The following is a 15,873-nucleotide window of genomic DNA, read 5'->3' as shown; positions in this document are numbered from 1 at the left end:
AAATGTGACGATTTTTTAAAACGCAAACATACAATTTTAAATATTTTGAAAACCAAAAACACTGGTGTTCATGTGCACCAAAGCTGCTTCCTACCACTATTTTAAAGCTTGCCGCATTTATATCAATCTTGTGAAAGTATTTAGTATAGTCGTTGGGGTCACGATCGTCATGTATATATGTATACACCACATGTCACTGGAGGGAGTTGGTACTTGGTACATGTCCGTTATGTTGTGCTACATGATTTTGCATCCCGGTCCGTGTACAATCCGGTGACGGATTCTGAAACCAACCGAACTCGGTTGTTGCCTACCTACACTAACATAAAATTGGGACGATACCATACATGTTGCGACGTGCTCCCCGTAGACTATTTATAAGTAGGTGCCGGTCACACACCGTCGATGGCTCCACGGGCGAAACGCCGACGAGGAAACACGTCCGCGGCCGCGCCGGAGATTGAGACGGCCACGCTGCCGACTGATCTCATGCTGGAGATCATCGGGCTCTGCGACCTCGTCGTCATCGTCCGTTGCGCCGCCGTTTGCAAGCTCCTGCGCCACGACATCCTCAGCTCGTCTTTCATCCGCCGCGTCAGCCGCCGGGCGGCTCCATGCGTCCTCGCCTACCTCACCGATGACGACAAGCCCTTTGCCCTCGTCCATCCGGCCACCCCTGCCGCTGCATTCCTCTGCTACGACCACCTCTTTCCTTTTTTCCTGCGCCGTGCTGCTGGCCTCTTCGACAAATACAGCGTCGAGACGTCGAGGGGCGGCCTCATTCTTCTGCGCCGCATAGACATCGGAAATCGAAGCTACTCCATCGTTAACCGACCGAACTCCGAGCGATGGTCCGACCTATGTGTGTACGATCCTATGAGCGGCGCCCGCACCTTTCTCCCTTGTCCGTCGGACGTCCTGAGCAACTCGATCTACTCCTCCCGTAGCTATGTCCTGCTCACAGCCGCCGATGGCATCAACTGCTCCTTCCAGGTGCTCGTCGCCAATATGGACAGATGTAGCATCAAAATCCAGACCACCTCATCGCGTGGTACATGGCGGCCTGTGACGCATGTGATCGACAAGGCCTCCCTGTCGGGATCGGTCGAACGGCGCCGCGATCCCGTCGTCCTCCATGGCGGCATCATCATCAATTGGCTGGTGGATGACAATCAAATCCTAAGCTACGACTTGGACGAACGGAAGCAACGCACGATTAAGCTCCCGCACACCAATTGCGATAACAACCGGCTCCACTTGACGACATCGTCGGACGGGAAACTGCTAAAACTGCTCGTCATCGATGGGTTCATGATGTCGGTGTGGCTACAACTCCCAATCTCACCATCAGCTGGCAATGGTTGGTCGCTGGAGACTGTGATCGACATGGAGGAGAAGTTACGGTTGCTGCACCCAAATATCCCTACCATCCGTCCAGGTGAACTTGTTGTCTTCGGTGGCCCTGAAAATTGGAGTGGCGACAACGTGGTGTTGCTCCGTGTGCCTGGGCCAGGTTATTACAATATGGTTACCGTCTTTGACTTGGAGACGAAGGATATGCACACACAATGCTGTGGTTACTCGTTGTTGGAGATCGACCTGCCATCTCGCCTACGGAATATGAAAATCTTTCCCTAGCGAGGATAGTCATGTAAGTTGGGCATCATGCACATAAATCTTGAGTGGTCCATCTCTACCCAATATTCCAAAGATGAAAATGTCACTATTATGTTGTGCTCTAATTCGAATGTTTGGAAGCATCATTGACCGTGGCATCAGTGCTGGTCAGAATCATTAATAAAGCAAACAGCAGTTCATGAAAATAAAGGGAAAAAAAGACTATTTATAATTAGTAGGCAAATAATCATGGATCTTTGATTGAAGCTATAGAAAAAGGATAGGAATAGAAAAACATAGAACTAAGATGTTATTTCTACTTGAATCTTATGGAAAGATAAACTATGTTTGACTGTAGGAAAATAATTTTTCACAGGCTATAATCTAGTAATATTTTTTTCTATAAAATTTGCACTACAAGATTTTTGTAGAATTGATTTTTATAAGATATATTCCTATGAATCGAACAACATATGTATTTTTTTTTATAGAATCTAAATCCTACACAATTTCTATATATGAATCAAAGAAGTCCTTACAGAAAGAGAGATCACATATAAAAGCAATTTATAGCAATTTGTGGGCCAAAGAAAACTAGCAACAACGTGCGCGTGCTGGGATGGATGTGGATCACAGTAGCGCTAGCAGAAAAGCAAGTCTGGGCGAGCGAAAGGTGGCCGGGAGCGAGCGGATGCGTGAGTGCACGAAAGTGTGGCACGGTATGGAGGGCAAGCAAACATGTTCATAATTAAGCGATGCTACTTACATTGGTTGTTGATTTGTGATGCTTATTTATAGTTGATAGAAAATCCTATAAGTGATGCTACTACGTTGGTTGTGGTTTCGTGATGGTAGTTGTACCTCGCTATCTCAAGCTTATTGTGTACCCACTCAAACAATTGCACTGTCCTTCCATTTGGAGGCTGTTATCGGCTCTCCAAGCTTTGAATTTCCTCTCAGCTTAATAGACCAACCTTCTCACATTATCCAACGTAAGATTATGACAGACTTAAAAACATTCAACTATGATCGACAGCAATTAACCAAATCATGAAACTACTTTGTGGTACCACACAACGACAACATGTCATGACTCGGGTCCTTGTCCGGGAAAATATCTAGTGATCGATACCTCCACGGCCTTACATGATACCATAATAGCACTTCACAAAATTCGAATTCTAAGTGTCAAAAAATTTCGAAACAAGTTTGTGGCTGTTGACAAGATGTGTGTTTACATTATCTAGACTTTTCATAGCCAAGTTTAAAATACAGCAAGATAAACAAAAAAGACAAATGTTATGTGAATAGTGGCATTTTGTGTTTTTGTCGTTATGTCATAGTTTTTTTTTGAAGTAGTCGTTATGTGATACTATTCATGCTTGATTTCTAATTTTTGTTTCTCTTAGGGTATTTTGAATTTGGTTATTGAAGTTACAGGGCAGGCAGACATGCATCTTGTGAACACCAAAAATTTTGGTTTTGAAATTTTTGACATTTAAAATTTAAATTTTGAAGAGTGGTATTATAGTACTCCCTCCGTTTCATTCTATCTATATCTATACCTCTATACCTACCTAATAATAAAGGGAGAAGTGTTTCCGTGGTTTGGTCCATCTAAATACGTTTTGGTCCGTCCAAAAGTGTGCCTTTCTAAGTCACCGCATCCAACAATCGTATGACCTGTCCCTAACTCCTGATGCCATCAAGAGAGATCGTGTGCAAACCAACCTAGGAATCCATATCAGGCCCGTTACCAACATATACATGGTAGGAACCCATAACGGTCCCGTTCGTACGCTTCGCGTTGGCTAAGGCATCGTTTCTTCCTTGATTTGGTTTGTTTCCTCGATCTCCGCCTCAGCGTACACGTTCATCAACATCGAGCAGAGTCCCTGTAGCCGATGCAGATCATACAAACATGATTCCTACAGAATAATGGAGAGTCCTTCGGCAGCAAAAACGTATAGAAGTGGGATTCCCTGTCCTGATGAATTCCTTTCCAAATCCAAAACAGATGATACATTATAATCCCACCAGAAGCAGCGATCAAGATCATTGTTAGCCTCCGAGGCGGCGGGAACGATAGCGCCGGCGCTCGGTACCGATTCCACGGCGGCGATCCCAGGACCAGGATACGTGCCCCCGTTTCAGTCCTCAGCACCGCGTGTCATACGACGACAAGGACGAGGCAAGGTCATGTCGGCCGGCCTCACGCCCGACTGGTGAACGCGCTAAAATTTGGAGACCGAGGCCTTGATTGATCTGGGCTGCAGCGGTTATCACGAGCGTGTAAAGAGGAGGTGGAAGGTATATATGGTGCGGTGCGCCGCCAGGGGCAGGATGACGTTGTCGAGGGGATGGAGCCATGGAGAGGTAGACGACAGCCGAGTACAAAGGATCAGTCCTAGACGAACCACCGCGGGCGTGGGCGCACGTGTCCAGGAGGAAGATCGGACCATCGAGGAGCCGCAAGCAAGCAAGCTCATCCTAGCGCGGTGTCAACAGATAGGGAGCGAGGCGAGGAATCCAAGCCAAAAGACGACTTGGAACACTCCATGTGGGCGGTGGACCAGGCAATCCTCGCCGAGGAGGAGCGGCTCCTCATCACCTGCTTCGTCCATGACTAGCAAGAGACGTGCATGCATGCAGGTATGAATGATCGATCCCCAATCCAACTATAGCTTTCAGTAATGAGTTTTGTTCCGCAGACTGCAGTTACATGGTTTTATTGTTGGGATCTACGAACCATATCTCTATGTAATCAATTGCGTTCTGCAGTTTTATGATTAAATTGTTTAGAGTCCATGGGTTGTCTGTTGTGGATATTGGATTTGTCGCTGCAGACATGCGTGCAACCTACACTACGCATGCCAATGTAGTTCTTGAGAAAAAGATATGCCTAAGCAATACATGATCGGCATCCAATTGTTTTGCATCTCCGCACGAGAGGGAGAAACACCATGTCATACGTGTACTGATGTACACCTGCTCCGGCCTGACAATACTTGACAGGAAATTGGCGCTGTTCAAGGCGTCGGAGAACTCCTGCGTCTCCAGACACAACGGATTGTACTGGTGAGATCCTGACTGTGGATCTACTGAGAATTATGTCTGGTGGTCGGTGCTCAACACTCTCGTGGGTGACGATCACATGGGCTGCCGTAGTTGCGTTGGTGTTTTGCTATTGGGCACGTGGATGGTGGCAGACGGCGATGTTCGTCTTCTTCAGCTACTTCGGTTACATTAAATGAAGTTGGATCTGGTGACCATGGGAAAAATATCTAGCCGACATGCCAGAAAGTCTCGGTTTCGTCCTTGCGGCCGTTTGGTTCATCGGCTCAAAAAGCATCCTTGTATGTAAATGCGTTCTCTCATATCTGGATATGGCGGCAATCTAACTCTTTCTCTCACGTTGTCATGGTGATGACAGAGAACCATAGTAGAGAATGGTTTGACGAGTCACAAGATTCTCCAAAGGTGAAATTGTAATTGTACTTGCGGGGTTCTTTATGTAAAGTTGCTTGATATATATTTTTGTCCCATATGGTGATCACCCATGTAACCTTTGTAAACAGATCGTACTGGTTTTACACCTTGCCTATGTTTAACTGCATCTAAGCTGGTTGGGTCATAGCTCTGAACAACCGCCACCCACCGCATTTACTATCGTAGGCCGCCATGCTCTATGTGGTCCACTGCATAATTGGTAAGAGCCCACAGATACCTCAGACAATAGCTGAGGAGTCGCGTATCTTGCGTACGTTATAGGCTTGCCGACCAAATTTTTCTATAAAATAGGTGTGATTTTTGTTTGGATCTAAAATGAAACTTTTGTATATGTTCCAGATTTGTATGAAGCATGATTGAATCTGTGTTATTACTTTCCCAATATCGTTTATTGATATAATTATTTAGAAATCTAGATACGTAGATTGTCTTACATGATTAATAAAACTAAGAATTGTTAGTTCCAAATCTTATTCTAAAAGTGATTTTTTTATGTCCCGGTGCAACGCACGGGCATTTTTACTATAGTGCCTAAAGTTTTTTAGCACGGAAATTAACACAAGAGTATTTTTTACACAAGATCCCCTAGCTGAACGATTTGAGATCGACATAAAATTTGGGAAATCCATATCTTCCTAACTTACCATAACAAATCCCACAAAACTCTCTTGTTGATTCTCCATATATGTGCAACCAAGTTCAATTAAAGAAAGTAAAACATTGTTGTCTAATTTTAATAAATCGTTGGACCATACATTAGGATCTCAATTAATTGTTTCCAATTTTGTATGGATTTTTTCTCACGCATGTTGTGTGGGAGCTGAACGGGGAGGGTAATTGACAAAAAGCCAAGCTACAAGCTTATATTCTGAAACAAATACCAAAAATCTATAGGCACTATAGAAAGTATCAAATAAGGTGTGATGTCACTAGATATGTCCTCATCCTTGTCCGTAGTGTTCATTCATAATGGGCCTAAGCGCTAGTCTTGGTCTATCGAGTGGCTCCATGTAGGGGTAGACTGATTGCGGATTGCGACTATTCATTTTGGTTCACGTGGATAAAATGATACAGAATTTCGGTCTAGGAAGGTAAACATACAGATAATTTCTAATCGACATTCATATCCGCATCCTTTTTTATGTATGGTATATTTTAGAAATTCATCGAATATGGATGTGGATATAGATATTGGTCAAGTGGATATTCAACGTCAGATTCGGTAACGGATATGATATTGATAATATCCGACGAATACGGGTTATCTAACACTTTTTACGGATAACCCGATGTCAACAAAGATAATAATCCGATAAAATTAGTCTAAGCCTAAATAGGTAGGCAGTGCAATTAGTCTATGGGACTAACTATGCATGTTATGTCAGCACGCAAGTTGATTTGTTCTGCTCATTTCTTTACTAAAAAGCTTCACAACTTTATCCAGATACAGAGGTATATAGACGTATCTAAAAAAAATTAAAAAGATTTTTAAGGAACAAGGGAGTACAAACAAGTGTAAAACTTTGGATATAGTCTAGTGTTACACTCTTTCTACTTACTATTTTACATAATAATCATATTCGATTTTATGTGTTTATTTTATTAAATATCTGCTTCCGATCCGAGTTCTCTTTGGATCCGCACAGTATCTACGATCGATATAATTCACATTCGAATCCACATATGACCATTATTTTTGTTCCGACGAATCTACCAAAAAATATGATAAAAGATATGAAAATAAAAATATTCAATCCGATCCGGTCCACTTATACGCCTACCTCAGCCCACAGGTTCGACGTAAATGGACCAACGAATCAATAACGACTCATTCAAAGTCTAATTAAATTTGGGGTCTGTCGCCAAGGACCCCAGAGCAGCATTGCGCATGATCGCCCTCAATTCTACGGCGGCTTGCTCCTCATCAGCCATGATCGGCCTCGTCACAGTTGGCGGTGAGGAACAACGCGAGCAGAGTCCACTGCACGTCGCTCACATCGGACGTGTCATTGATGTTGTCATCATCCTCCCAAGCGTAGGCCGCGGGCGCATGCACCCCGGCCCCTCCAGCTTCTCCGCTGCTGCCAGCATGGTCTGGGCTTTGGCCATTTTGGGATGTTATAGTGCATGGGAAACGACAGCGCGCATGGCACCGCATTACTCACAACGCCGTTCATGACCATGGGTGATTTTTTTTCCTTTCTTATGCGCCAGGCTGCTGGGCTGCCCTGACCTAATATGGGCTGCCCTGACCTAATAAGGGCATGACCAATGGTATGCCCCAACTTACTTCCCCAACGATCCACCTAGGTCCGGATGCCACCGTGTAGGCTAAAATGTGGTTCAAGTGGAGAAGTAGCTGCCTGCAGAGGAGGCAGGATCCTCATGTAAAAGTAAGCAAAAAAGCATGTGGGAGATTGAAAAAGTGAGAGTAAGAAGAGAAAAGCTGGAAGAAGAGTGGACGGGTGTGAGTCACCATGTGCTCTATGCTCACATCATGAGGCGACTGATGCATTGGGCAGAGGTAACACTACGATAGCCTCATGAGCTTGTGCTGATGTGGCTGCAGTGAAGCGACCACTTGGTGTTTCTTCCTTTGTACATGCCCTAAGGGCATCTCCAGCGGGCCGACGCATTTCGGACGTCCGAAATATCCGTTTGCGTCGTCCCGCGGACGCCATGTGGCCCAGGGCGACTGTTTGCGTCTGGGGTACCTCCAGCGGTGCGGACGCATTTTTTAGCGGACACCGGCGGGGGCGACGGGCACACCTCAAGCTAAATCCATCCATGGCCGGACAGAACCTTAGTTGGGAGCACATTGTTCAGATGTGCCGCCACCTCCACCCGGAGGAGGAGGAGGTAGTCGCCGCCGGCGTTGAGGCCCAGCAGCTGGACCTGGAGGCGGCGGCGGCGGAGGCGGCAGAGCGCGCGGAAGGGCCCTCGAACGCCGCAGGCGGCAGGACGAGGTGTCCCATGTGCGGCGTGCGCGGCGCGCGAAGTGCGCGAAGCGCTCTCGCTGCGACGACGGCGCCGGCCCTTCCGGCGGCCAGTAGTAGGCCGCGCGACTGCGAGTAGCAGAGGCAGGTGTAGGCCGCGCGACGGCGAGTAGGTACGGCCGTTGCAGTTTTAGTTTAACTCGACTAACCATCTCTGTAAAGATGGTCCTTTTAGCCAATCAATAATAATGAAAAAATCTTTTGCTTACCTACTCAATGCCGACCGGGCCCGGATGCACCCAATGCGGACAATTTCCGCGACCGCGGAGCGTCCGCGGAGACGCAAACCTGAGGTTTGCGTCTCCGCGGACGGTCCGGTCACTTTGCGTCGTCCCACTGGAGATGGTGCCAGACGCATTTCCGGTCACGGCGGACGAAAACGATCGCTCAGCGTCCGTTTGCATCGCGCCGCTGGAGATGCCCTAAACAAACAAGGATGGACCACATTCAGTTTTGTGTCCATGGTACTCCCTAAATCGAGTCAATTGAAAAAAAAAGGGATCGGAGGGAGTATGACCTAAGCGGCCCAAAACGAGACCTTTTATTGTCTGATTTGTTGTTGGGCCGGTCAAGATGTGCTTACCTCCGGTCCGGCCCACCATCCGGTGTAATGAGAAGGTGGCGCTGGCGAGGATGTAAATGGTACGGATAATTTCCGCTCCGAATCCGCATCCGTATCCGTTTTTGAGGATATGGTATGCATTTTTAGAAATCCGCCGGATATGAATACGGATGCGGATAGTGATCAAGAGGATATCCGGCGGATACGGTAGAGGATATGGTATTGATACTATCCGACGGATAAGGATTATCCGCCATTTTTTGCGGATTATCCGAGGTCCACAAAGAGGATAATCCGAGAAAATTAGCCCAACCCTAAATATTTAGACAATATAGTTAGTTCATCAGCCAAAATATGTATGCTATTAGGACGCAATTTGCTTTGTTGTATGAATACGTGTGTACATTTAACTATAGTCTATAATTACAAACGTATTTTACATAAAAAAACATACTTTTATTTTTTTATGTGTATATTTTCTTAATAATCCGCTTCCGATCCGAGTCCGGTCCGAATCCGCTCCATATCCGTAATCCGATATAATCCGCATCCGAATCCGCATCCGACCATTATCCGCTCCGATCCGAATCCGTTACAAAAATATGGTAAAGGATATGGTAAGAGCAATATCCGATCCGATCCGATCCGTTTACATCCCTAGGCGAGCACCACTTCCCTGCCGCCGGCGCCGCTCCGCAGGCACGCACGTGTAGTCGTGCGCCCGACCCCGTCAAACGCACGCCACCATATCATATCCGTCAGGGCCCGAACAAACAAACAAGCGACAGCGCCGGCCGGCCGGGCCGGCCCTCCCTCCTCCTCCCTCTCGGGTTCTCAGCCGCCGCCGCCGCGAGCCCCACCTGTCCAACGCGAGCGAGCGAGAGGCCCCACCGTCTCCAGCTCACATGCACCCAGCCACCTGGACTGGAAGAACAGGCAGCAGAAAATCGCCACGCGCAAAAACAGGATCAGCCCCGCATTGCGCGTTTCGTTTTTGTTCCACCCCCGATAAAATCGTAACTTCCCACCCCAGCGATCTCCCTCTCCCCTCCCCAAATCATCTTCTCTTCTCTCCCCAGTCAGTTGCGTCTCATCTCGATCGCCTCGCCGGGTCGCCCACGCCGGCCCCCGCGTGGCGCCCACGATCACGCGCAGTCCACTCACCGCGTGGAATTATCCTCCGCTCTTTCCATTCCGGGCGTGGCGTGGGGGAGTTGCTAATCCAGCGAGGGTTTTTGGCGGAGGCCATGGCGATGGCGGCGGAGGCGGCGACGGTGCCGCTGGGCGTGCTGCTGCGGCGGGAGGTGACGAGCGAGCGCATGGAGCGGCCGGACGTGCTCTGCGGGGAGGCCGCGCGCAGCCGCAAGGGCGAGGACTTCACGCTGCTCCTCGCCGAGGCCGCGCACCGCGTCGCCGGCGACCCATCCACCTCCTTCTCCGTCTTCGCGGTACTGCATTGCACCCTGCACCTCTACTCCTACCCTTTTCATGTCCACAAGGTTCTAGAATCGCCTGCCCGGAAATCGCGCGCCGCGCGGCCGGAGACGTGGGGGCCACTCCTCTTGTCCTGTAGGCTGTAGTACTCCACATGATTGACGCCCTCCACGTTTTCTCTGTTGCGTTCGGCAGAGCCGCCATGGTTTTTTCGGTTCAGATTTTTTTTCCCCTGCAAATATATGGGAAATATACCTTTTGAGCCAACTTATGATCAGGCCTAGATCGAGTTCAAACATGTCCTCGTCTCTTAATCGTATCGCCACGTTGACCAGCGCTAATTAATCAACTAATCAATTTAGTGTCTGACTGGTACTATCTTAATGGGGAGTGTTGTTGTTCACTTGTTCCTGCTGATTCATCACTGATCACTGTGTTATATCTTGTCGGTAGCTGTTCGATGGGCACAACGGATCTGGAGCGGCCATATACGCAAAGAAGAATCTGCTCAGCAATGTCCTGCGCGCTACTCCTTCGGGCCTGACCAGGGACGAGTGGCTTGCGGTGCTTCCACGTTCGCTTGTCGCGGCGTTTGTCAAGACGGATAAAGATCTGCAAGCAGTAGGTATATCATGCCTCTATCCTTATATCCTTGTTTACCATGTTGATTGATGGCAAGTTTTTATCCCAGTAGGCACATGCTGTTACTGTTTGGTGCTACCTCACTTGAACTTGGAGTATTTTCCTGATACTTGCAGGAATCGAACTGTTTCCTGTGGAGTTCATGTACCCTAAAGCAGGGTCTTAATTAGCACTTTGTTTGTCTTTACGGACGAAGTAGAGCTGTATGAACCTGTTGTTGTCATTGCGGTTGGTTCAGTTAGATGTTACACCATCAGATGTGTTCATCAGTTAGTTGTAATGCTAAAATGTAGTTGCATTGTGCAAATTGTGCTTTTGTCTGCCCTTTTGACACCTGTAAAGTTGAGTGGTGCCATTCTTATTTTCTGAAACATTCCTTTTGCTGTTTCAGCTGAAACTTCTGGTACAACTGTGACATTTGTGATCATAGACGAGTGGGTTGTAACTGTGGCATCAGTTGGCGATTCACGCTGCATACTAGAGTCCGCTGACGGTTCACTATACCATTTGTCAGCTGATCACCGCTTTGACTCCAACAGAGATGAGTAAGTTCTGTAATAGATGTTATTTATCGAGAGCTGTTCAATTTATAACCTGTTCATTTACAGGGTAGAACGCGTCACTGCATGTGGAAGCAAGGTTGGGCAACTGAATGTTGTTGGTGGTCCAGAGGTCCGTCTCTTTCGTTATGAATCCGATGTGCTCTTGATTTGGGATACGCAATGTAGATGCATGGTTAACTTCCTATCAAACAGTGTCTCAGCTTATCATTTGATTCTTCCAGTCATAACGTAGTTCCTATTTTTGGGTGCACGGCTTCGACTTTTTCTTGTGATATGGTTATCATTCTCAGTTTTGTTTGTGATGAATTATTCTCTGTTTATCGTGTACAATTGATCAATTGCTTTGCTATGTATGTAAAATTGTAGTGTATTTGCAATCCAGATTTGTTTGATTTATAGAATGTTCATGTTATCTCCATTACTGTATTTTTTAGGGTATCTCCCACTATTGTAAGTCCATGCATCTCTACCTGACTTATTGTGTTCAGTTCACTCTGTTATTGGATAGTATGGTGTAATCTACTCCCTCTGTCCATTTTTAGTCGATGGAACATAGGTACATAAGTAGGCTACTCCCTCTGTACCCCCGCGTCAATTTTATCCAACCGGAGGGAGTATTTGTTTGCTTGCTACAATCTTCCCTGTACTATACATTTATGTTTCCCTTTTCAGGTTGGTCCTTTAAGATGCTGGCCAGGTGGCTTGTGCCTATCTAGATCAATCGGGGACATAGATGTTGGTGAATGTATCATTCCTGTTCCTCATGTGAAGCAAGTGAAGGTTTACTCTTACGAGAATACTTTTCCTCTGCATATCTCTTATTTTTTGTTTGAATATGTGTGTGTGAGTGGCTATTCGTCAGCAGATACTACATTGATTTTTATATTTATTCAAGATGGCCTCTATAATTAGTTCATGATATGATCTGCTTTTACGTCAGACCACTGCACACCTCAGTTCACTGTAACACTATTTTGATTTTCTATTTGAACTTTTTTTGTTACAGCTATCTAATGCTGGAGGCAGAATTATTATTGCAAGTGATGGCGTTTGGGATGATCTGAGTTTTGAAATGGCTCTTGAATGTTCTCGTGGATACCCATCCGATATAGCTGCCAATCGAATTGTTAATGTAACTTTTACTATCATTTCCATTGGTTGATCGACTCAAACTTCTACCCCCTCATTTCGTGATATACTTTCTCCTTATCTGTAGGAGGCAATCCTACCTCGAGGACTAAGAGATGATACTACCTGCATTGTGGTAGACATACTACCTCCGGAAAAACTAGCTCCTAGTCCTCCAACAAAGTGGCAGGGGAAGATTGTAAATAAAATGTTCTGTAGAAAACATCCAGATATGTCTTTTAAAACAGATACAGAATACGCTGAGCCAGATGTGGTAGAAGAACTGTTTGAGGATGGATCGGCGATGCTCTCGAAAAGGTACTTATAACCAACCTTCTAGGCCTTTATTTTTTTCACCTGGGACACTGCTGAGCTAGCTAGGAGCTCTGTACTAATTCTAAGGAAATATTATTTAAATGTTCAAATGTACAGTATCAGGGTTTCCATTGTGCTGTACAGATATGTACATTAGTAGATATAAATCAACTTGAAACTAACAAGTACTAGCTCAGGCAAATCATATTTTTAGTTAATCATCACTGTCTCAATGCGACAATGATGTCTTGATGAGTAACATACCACTGTCAATTTCTAACAGAATAGATGTTAATGAAAGACATTTTCGGCTAATGTAGGACTATCAGTCTTTGATTTTAGTTGCATTGTATTTGATTGTCTCATATGGGCAACAAGCAGAACTTTCTTACTGCTAAAGGAGTTGGCACTGCTGATTGATGGTGTCAGCCATCACCCCATTTATGTTCCTTTGCATGTTCAATGTGTCTGTTCATTCCTCTTCCAATTCCCACTTCATCGGATTCTCTTCTTTGCTCTGTTAATTTACATATTGATGGATGTTTTTAAGACCAGCAAGACATGGTTGATGTCTGAGTAGTATACTGTAGCATTAATCACATTTACCAGGATTTATCAGTAGCATGTCCTAAAAAACATATAATCGGCATCATGAAAAGGAGTTCTTCAAAATAAACAAATTAGAGATTTCTAGCCTTCCATTTATTTGTGCTAGCTTAGAACTGAAGCTACAACTGAATTTCAGAGTGATAGAACGGATGGTTAGCTTTGAAGCTCCTTTTTCAGACTAATAACTTCAAAACAGTGCAGCTCTTCAACTCTGAAATGACCAGCAGTATACTTGTAACTATTCCTAGATAGTTAATATTTATGGGGACTAGAAGCTAACATATTTTTTTCCAGAAGCTTAGGAGTTGATTCCTAAGTGTTTCACTGAACTGATATTTTGTTTCTATTATTGAAATGTGGGCATGTTTTTACGTGTAACATGCAAGAACTCTTGTAAACCTAATCTTGATTTATGTTTCTCTTGTTCCTTAACTGCAGGCTTACTACAGGATACGCACTTCAGCGCATGTTTGAACCCTCCAGCTGTGCAATTTGCCAGTTAAGACTAGCATATGGTCAGGGGATTTCCATACATGCTAACCCACTGCAACACGAAAAAATGCAAGGTTGGCAAGGTCCTTTCCTCTGCCGAAGCTGTCATGAAAAGAAGGAGGCAATGGAGGGTAAACGACGTCCAATAGGTATTGATGATCTCATTGGTTATCTAGAATACAGTGTGTTTACCAGTACCTAGATATTTATTTCTACTTTGTATAAACTGCTAACTTGTTATTTGTTGCTTATTTGTTTGTTCAGATCCATCGGCGGCAGATGCCTTCAGTCACGTGAGAGGGGCCTGATTGCTGCAACCATTCTTTGATAAATATTCATTTTTTTCGTTACCAGGATCGCTAGTCAGTTGACCACTCAATTCTTTTTATAAATTGACCATTATAGTCAAGCAATAGAAAGTATTCTTGACAAGTAGGCGGGAGATTCATTGATCAGTTGGACCGACATAGATAAATGCATGTCGTTCAAATGAGAAAAGCATAGTCATTAGAATAGCTTGATTGTATAGGGGGGCTAATGGATCACTAATATTCTTTTGTAGATGAGTTCAGTGACGTTGGTTGAGAAGAGGAAAATGTTTGGCGATTGTTTGAATGCCTGAAGCTTACGTGTGCATTCTTTTCCTCAATATCTTTCTTTCTGTTCTAGATTCTTACCATTGATAGTGGAACGTGGAGTTGCTTTAACATTTTTCAACTGAAGGTATGGAAGACACGTCTCCATAACATATCGACTAGACAAATCTATGTTACTCATGTGTGCGGCGGACGTCAGGTTGGTGGAGCTAGAAGGCAGGTTAACGGAATGGCGGGACTCGGGAGGACGATGTTAGAGCATGTCTAAGAGCATGTCTAACAGGCCCCGTATAACCCGCTCACCCCGTAAAATTCCGGCGGGATACGGGGCCGGCGCGAGTTTGGGCGTCTAGCAGGCCCCGTATTCGGGCCGGCCCGTTTCGGCGGAATACGGGGCCCAGGAAATCGGCCCCGTCGCCCCGTACTTATAGTGGGCGCAGGTGCGAGTGAGGGGTTAACCCCTCACTCGCAACCTGTAATATCCCAGGTATTGGGGTTACAAAAATAGAGGAAACAGATGTGTGCATTGCATTCATGCATAGAAAATCTGGATAATTTTCGCGCTTTAAAGTAAAACGATCGAGTAATCGAAGTTTCACTTGACCTTGGTGGAATTGAAGTAGCTCATCAAGTCAAGCGCTATAAACCTCAATGTGACTTTGCTAAAACCTTGTTTTGGGAAAAGATGATTTGAACTAAGAGGTTAGATCAAATAGAACTAAAATTAACACAACAACACTTTACGCAATGATCAATTGCTTGATCTCATAAAAGATCATAACATGGTATTCCTTGCCATAACATAAGAACATCTATTCAATTGGAAATCAAGTAACCATAAATGGAGAAACCATTCTTCACTTATCTTTTCCATGTCTTTAACAAATAAATATTCCTACCATGAACCTCATGGTATTTCTTGAATTAAACTCTTGAACTTAACCCCAACAAAGGCTTATCATTAAACCCTAGAGATGGGAGAGGTATATAACCATTAAAGAGATAAGAAGCACACTCTAAAGTATTAACATTTAGAAGTTAAGCAACTACCTTGAGGTACAATTGAATTCACTTTAAAACTAAATACCAAATATAGCAAAACACAAGGACCTAAGTGCATAAAAGCCACACCTTCTGATTTCAATCATAACTTATTAAATATGTGGAATATCACAAAACTAAATTCGTTTACATTACGAATTATAGTTCAAACTATTTGAATAAAATAAACTATGAGTATTTTGAAACTCATATGATCATGCCTTGGTAAAATCAAACATCACCATTCAAAATTGGGTTATAATCCTTATCTTTGATATTTTGATCCCGAGTAATAATATAAATACAATCACATATGATCTAGTGACTCAACCACAAGCATAAAATCATTCACAAGATATTTAGTAACA

The 15,873-nt window shown here is 44.8% G+C and overlaps 1 protein-coding gene across 1 annotated transcript; it reads left to right on the top strand.

The window, feature by feature from the left end:
- Positions 1–9,932: 9,932 nt before the first annotated feature.
- Positions 9,933–14,468, top strand: LOC124653266 (probable protein phosphatase 2C 69). Its single transcript, XM_047192335.1, has 9 exons — positions 9,933–10,133; positions 10,573–10,744; positions 11,153–11,306; positions 11,370–11,433; positions 11,997–12,104; positions 12,331–12,456; positions 12,541–12,770; positions 13,815–14,017; positions 14,133–14,468. The coding sequence occupies exons 1-9, from the start codon at positions 9,933–9,935 to the stop codon at positions 14,174–14,176; spliced, it is 1,302 nt and encodes a 433-aa protein (XP_047048291.1). The 3' UTR covers positions 14,177–14,468.
- Positions 14,469–15,873: the final 1,405 nt, after the last annotated feature.

This window comes from Lolium rigidum, chromosome 5 (genome assembly GCF_022539505.1).
Source record: "Lolium rigidum isolate FL_2022 chromosome 5, APGP_CSIRO_Lrig_0.1, whole genome shotgun sequence".
NCBI classification, from domain to species: Eukaryota; Viridiplantae; Streptophyta; class Magnoliopsida; order Poales; family Poaceae; genus Lolium; species Lolium rigidum.
This window is presented reverse-complemented; position numbering and strand designations above follow the sequence as displayed.

Excerpts from the sequence above, each read along its gene's own strand:
- LOC124653266 (XM_047192335.1), top strand. The coding sequence starts at position 9,933 with ATGGCGATGGCGGCGGAGGCGGCGACGGTGCCGCTGGGCGTGCTGCTG. Across the intron at positions 10,134-10,572 it reads CCTCCTTCTCCGTCTTCGCG|CTGTTCGATGGGCACAACGG; the intron begins GTACTGCATTGC and ends TCTTGTCGGTAG. Across the intron at positions 12,105-12,330 it reads CTCATGTGAAGCAAGTGAAG|CTATCTAATGCTGGAGGCAG; the intron begins GTTTACTCTTAC and ends TTTTTGTTACAG.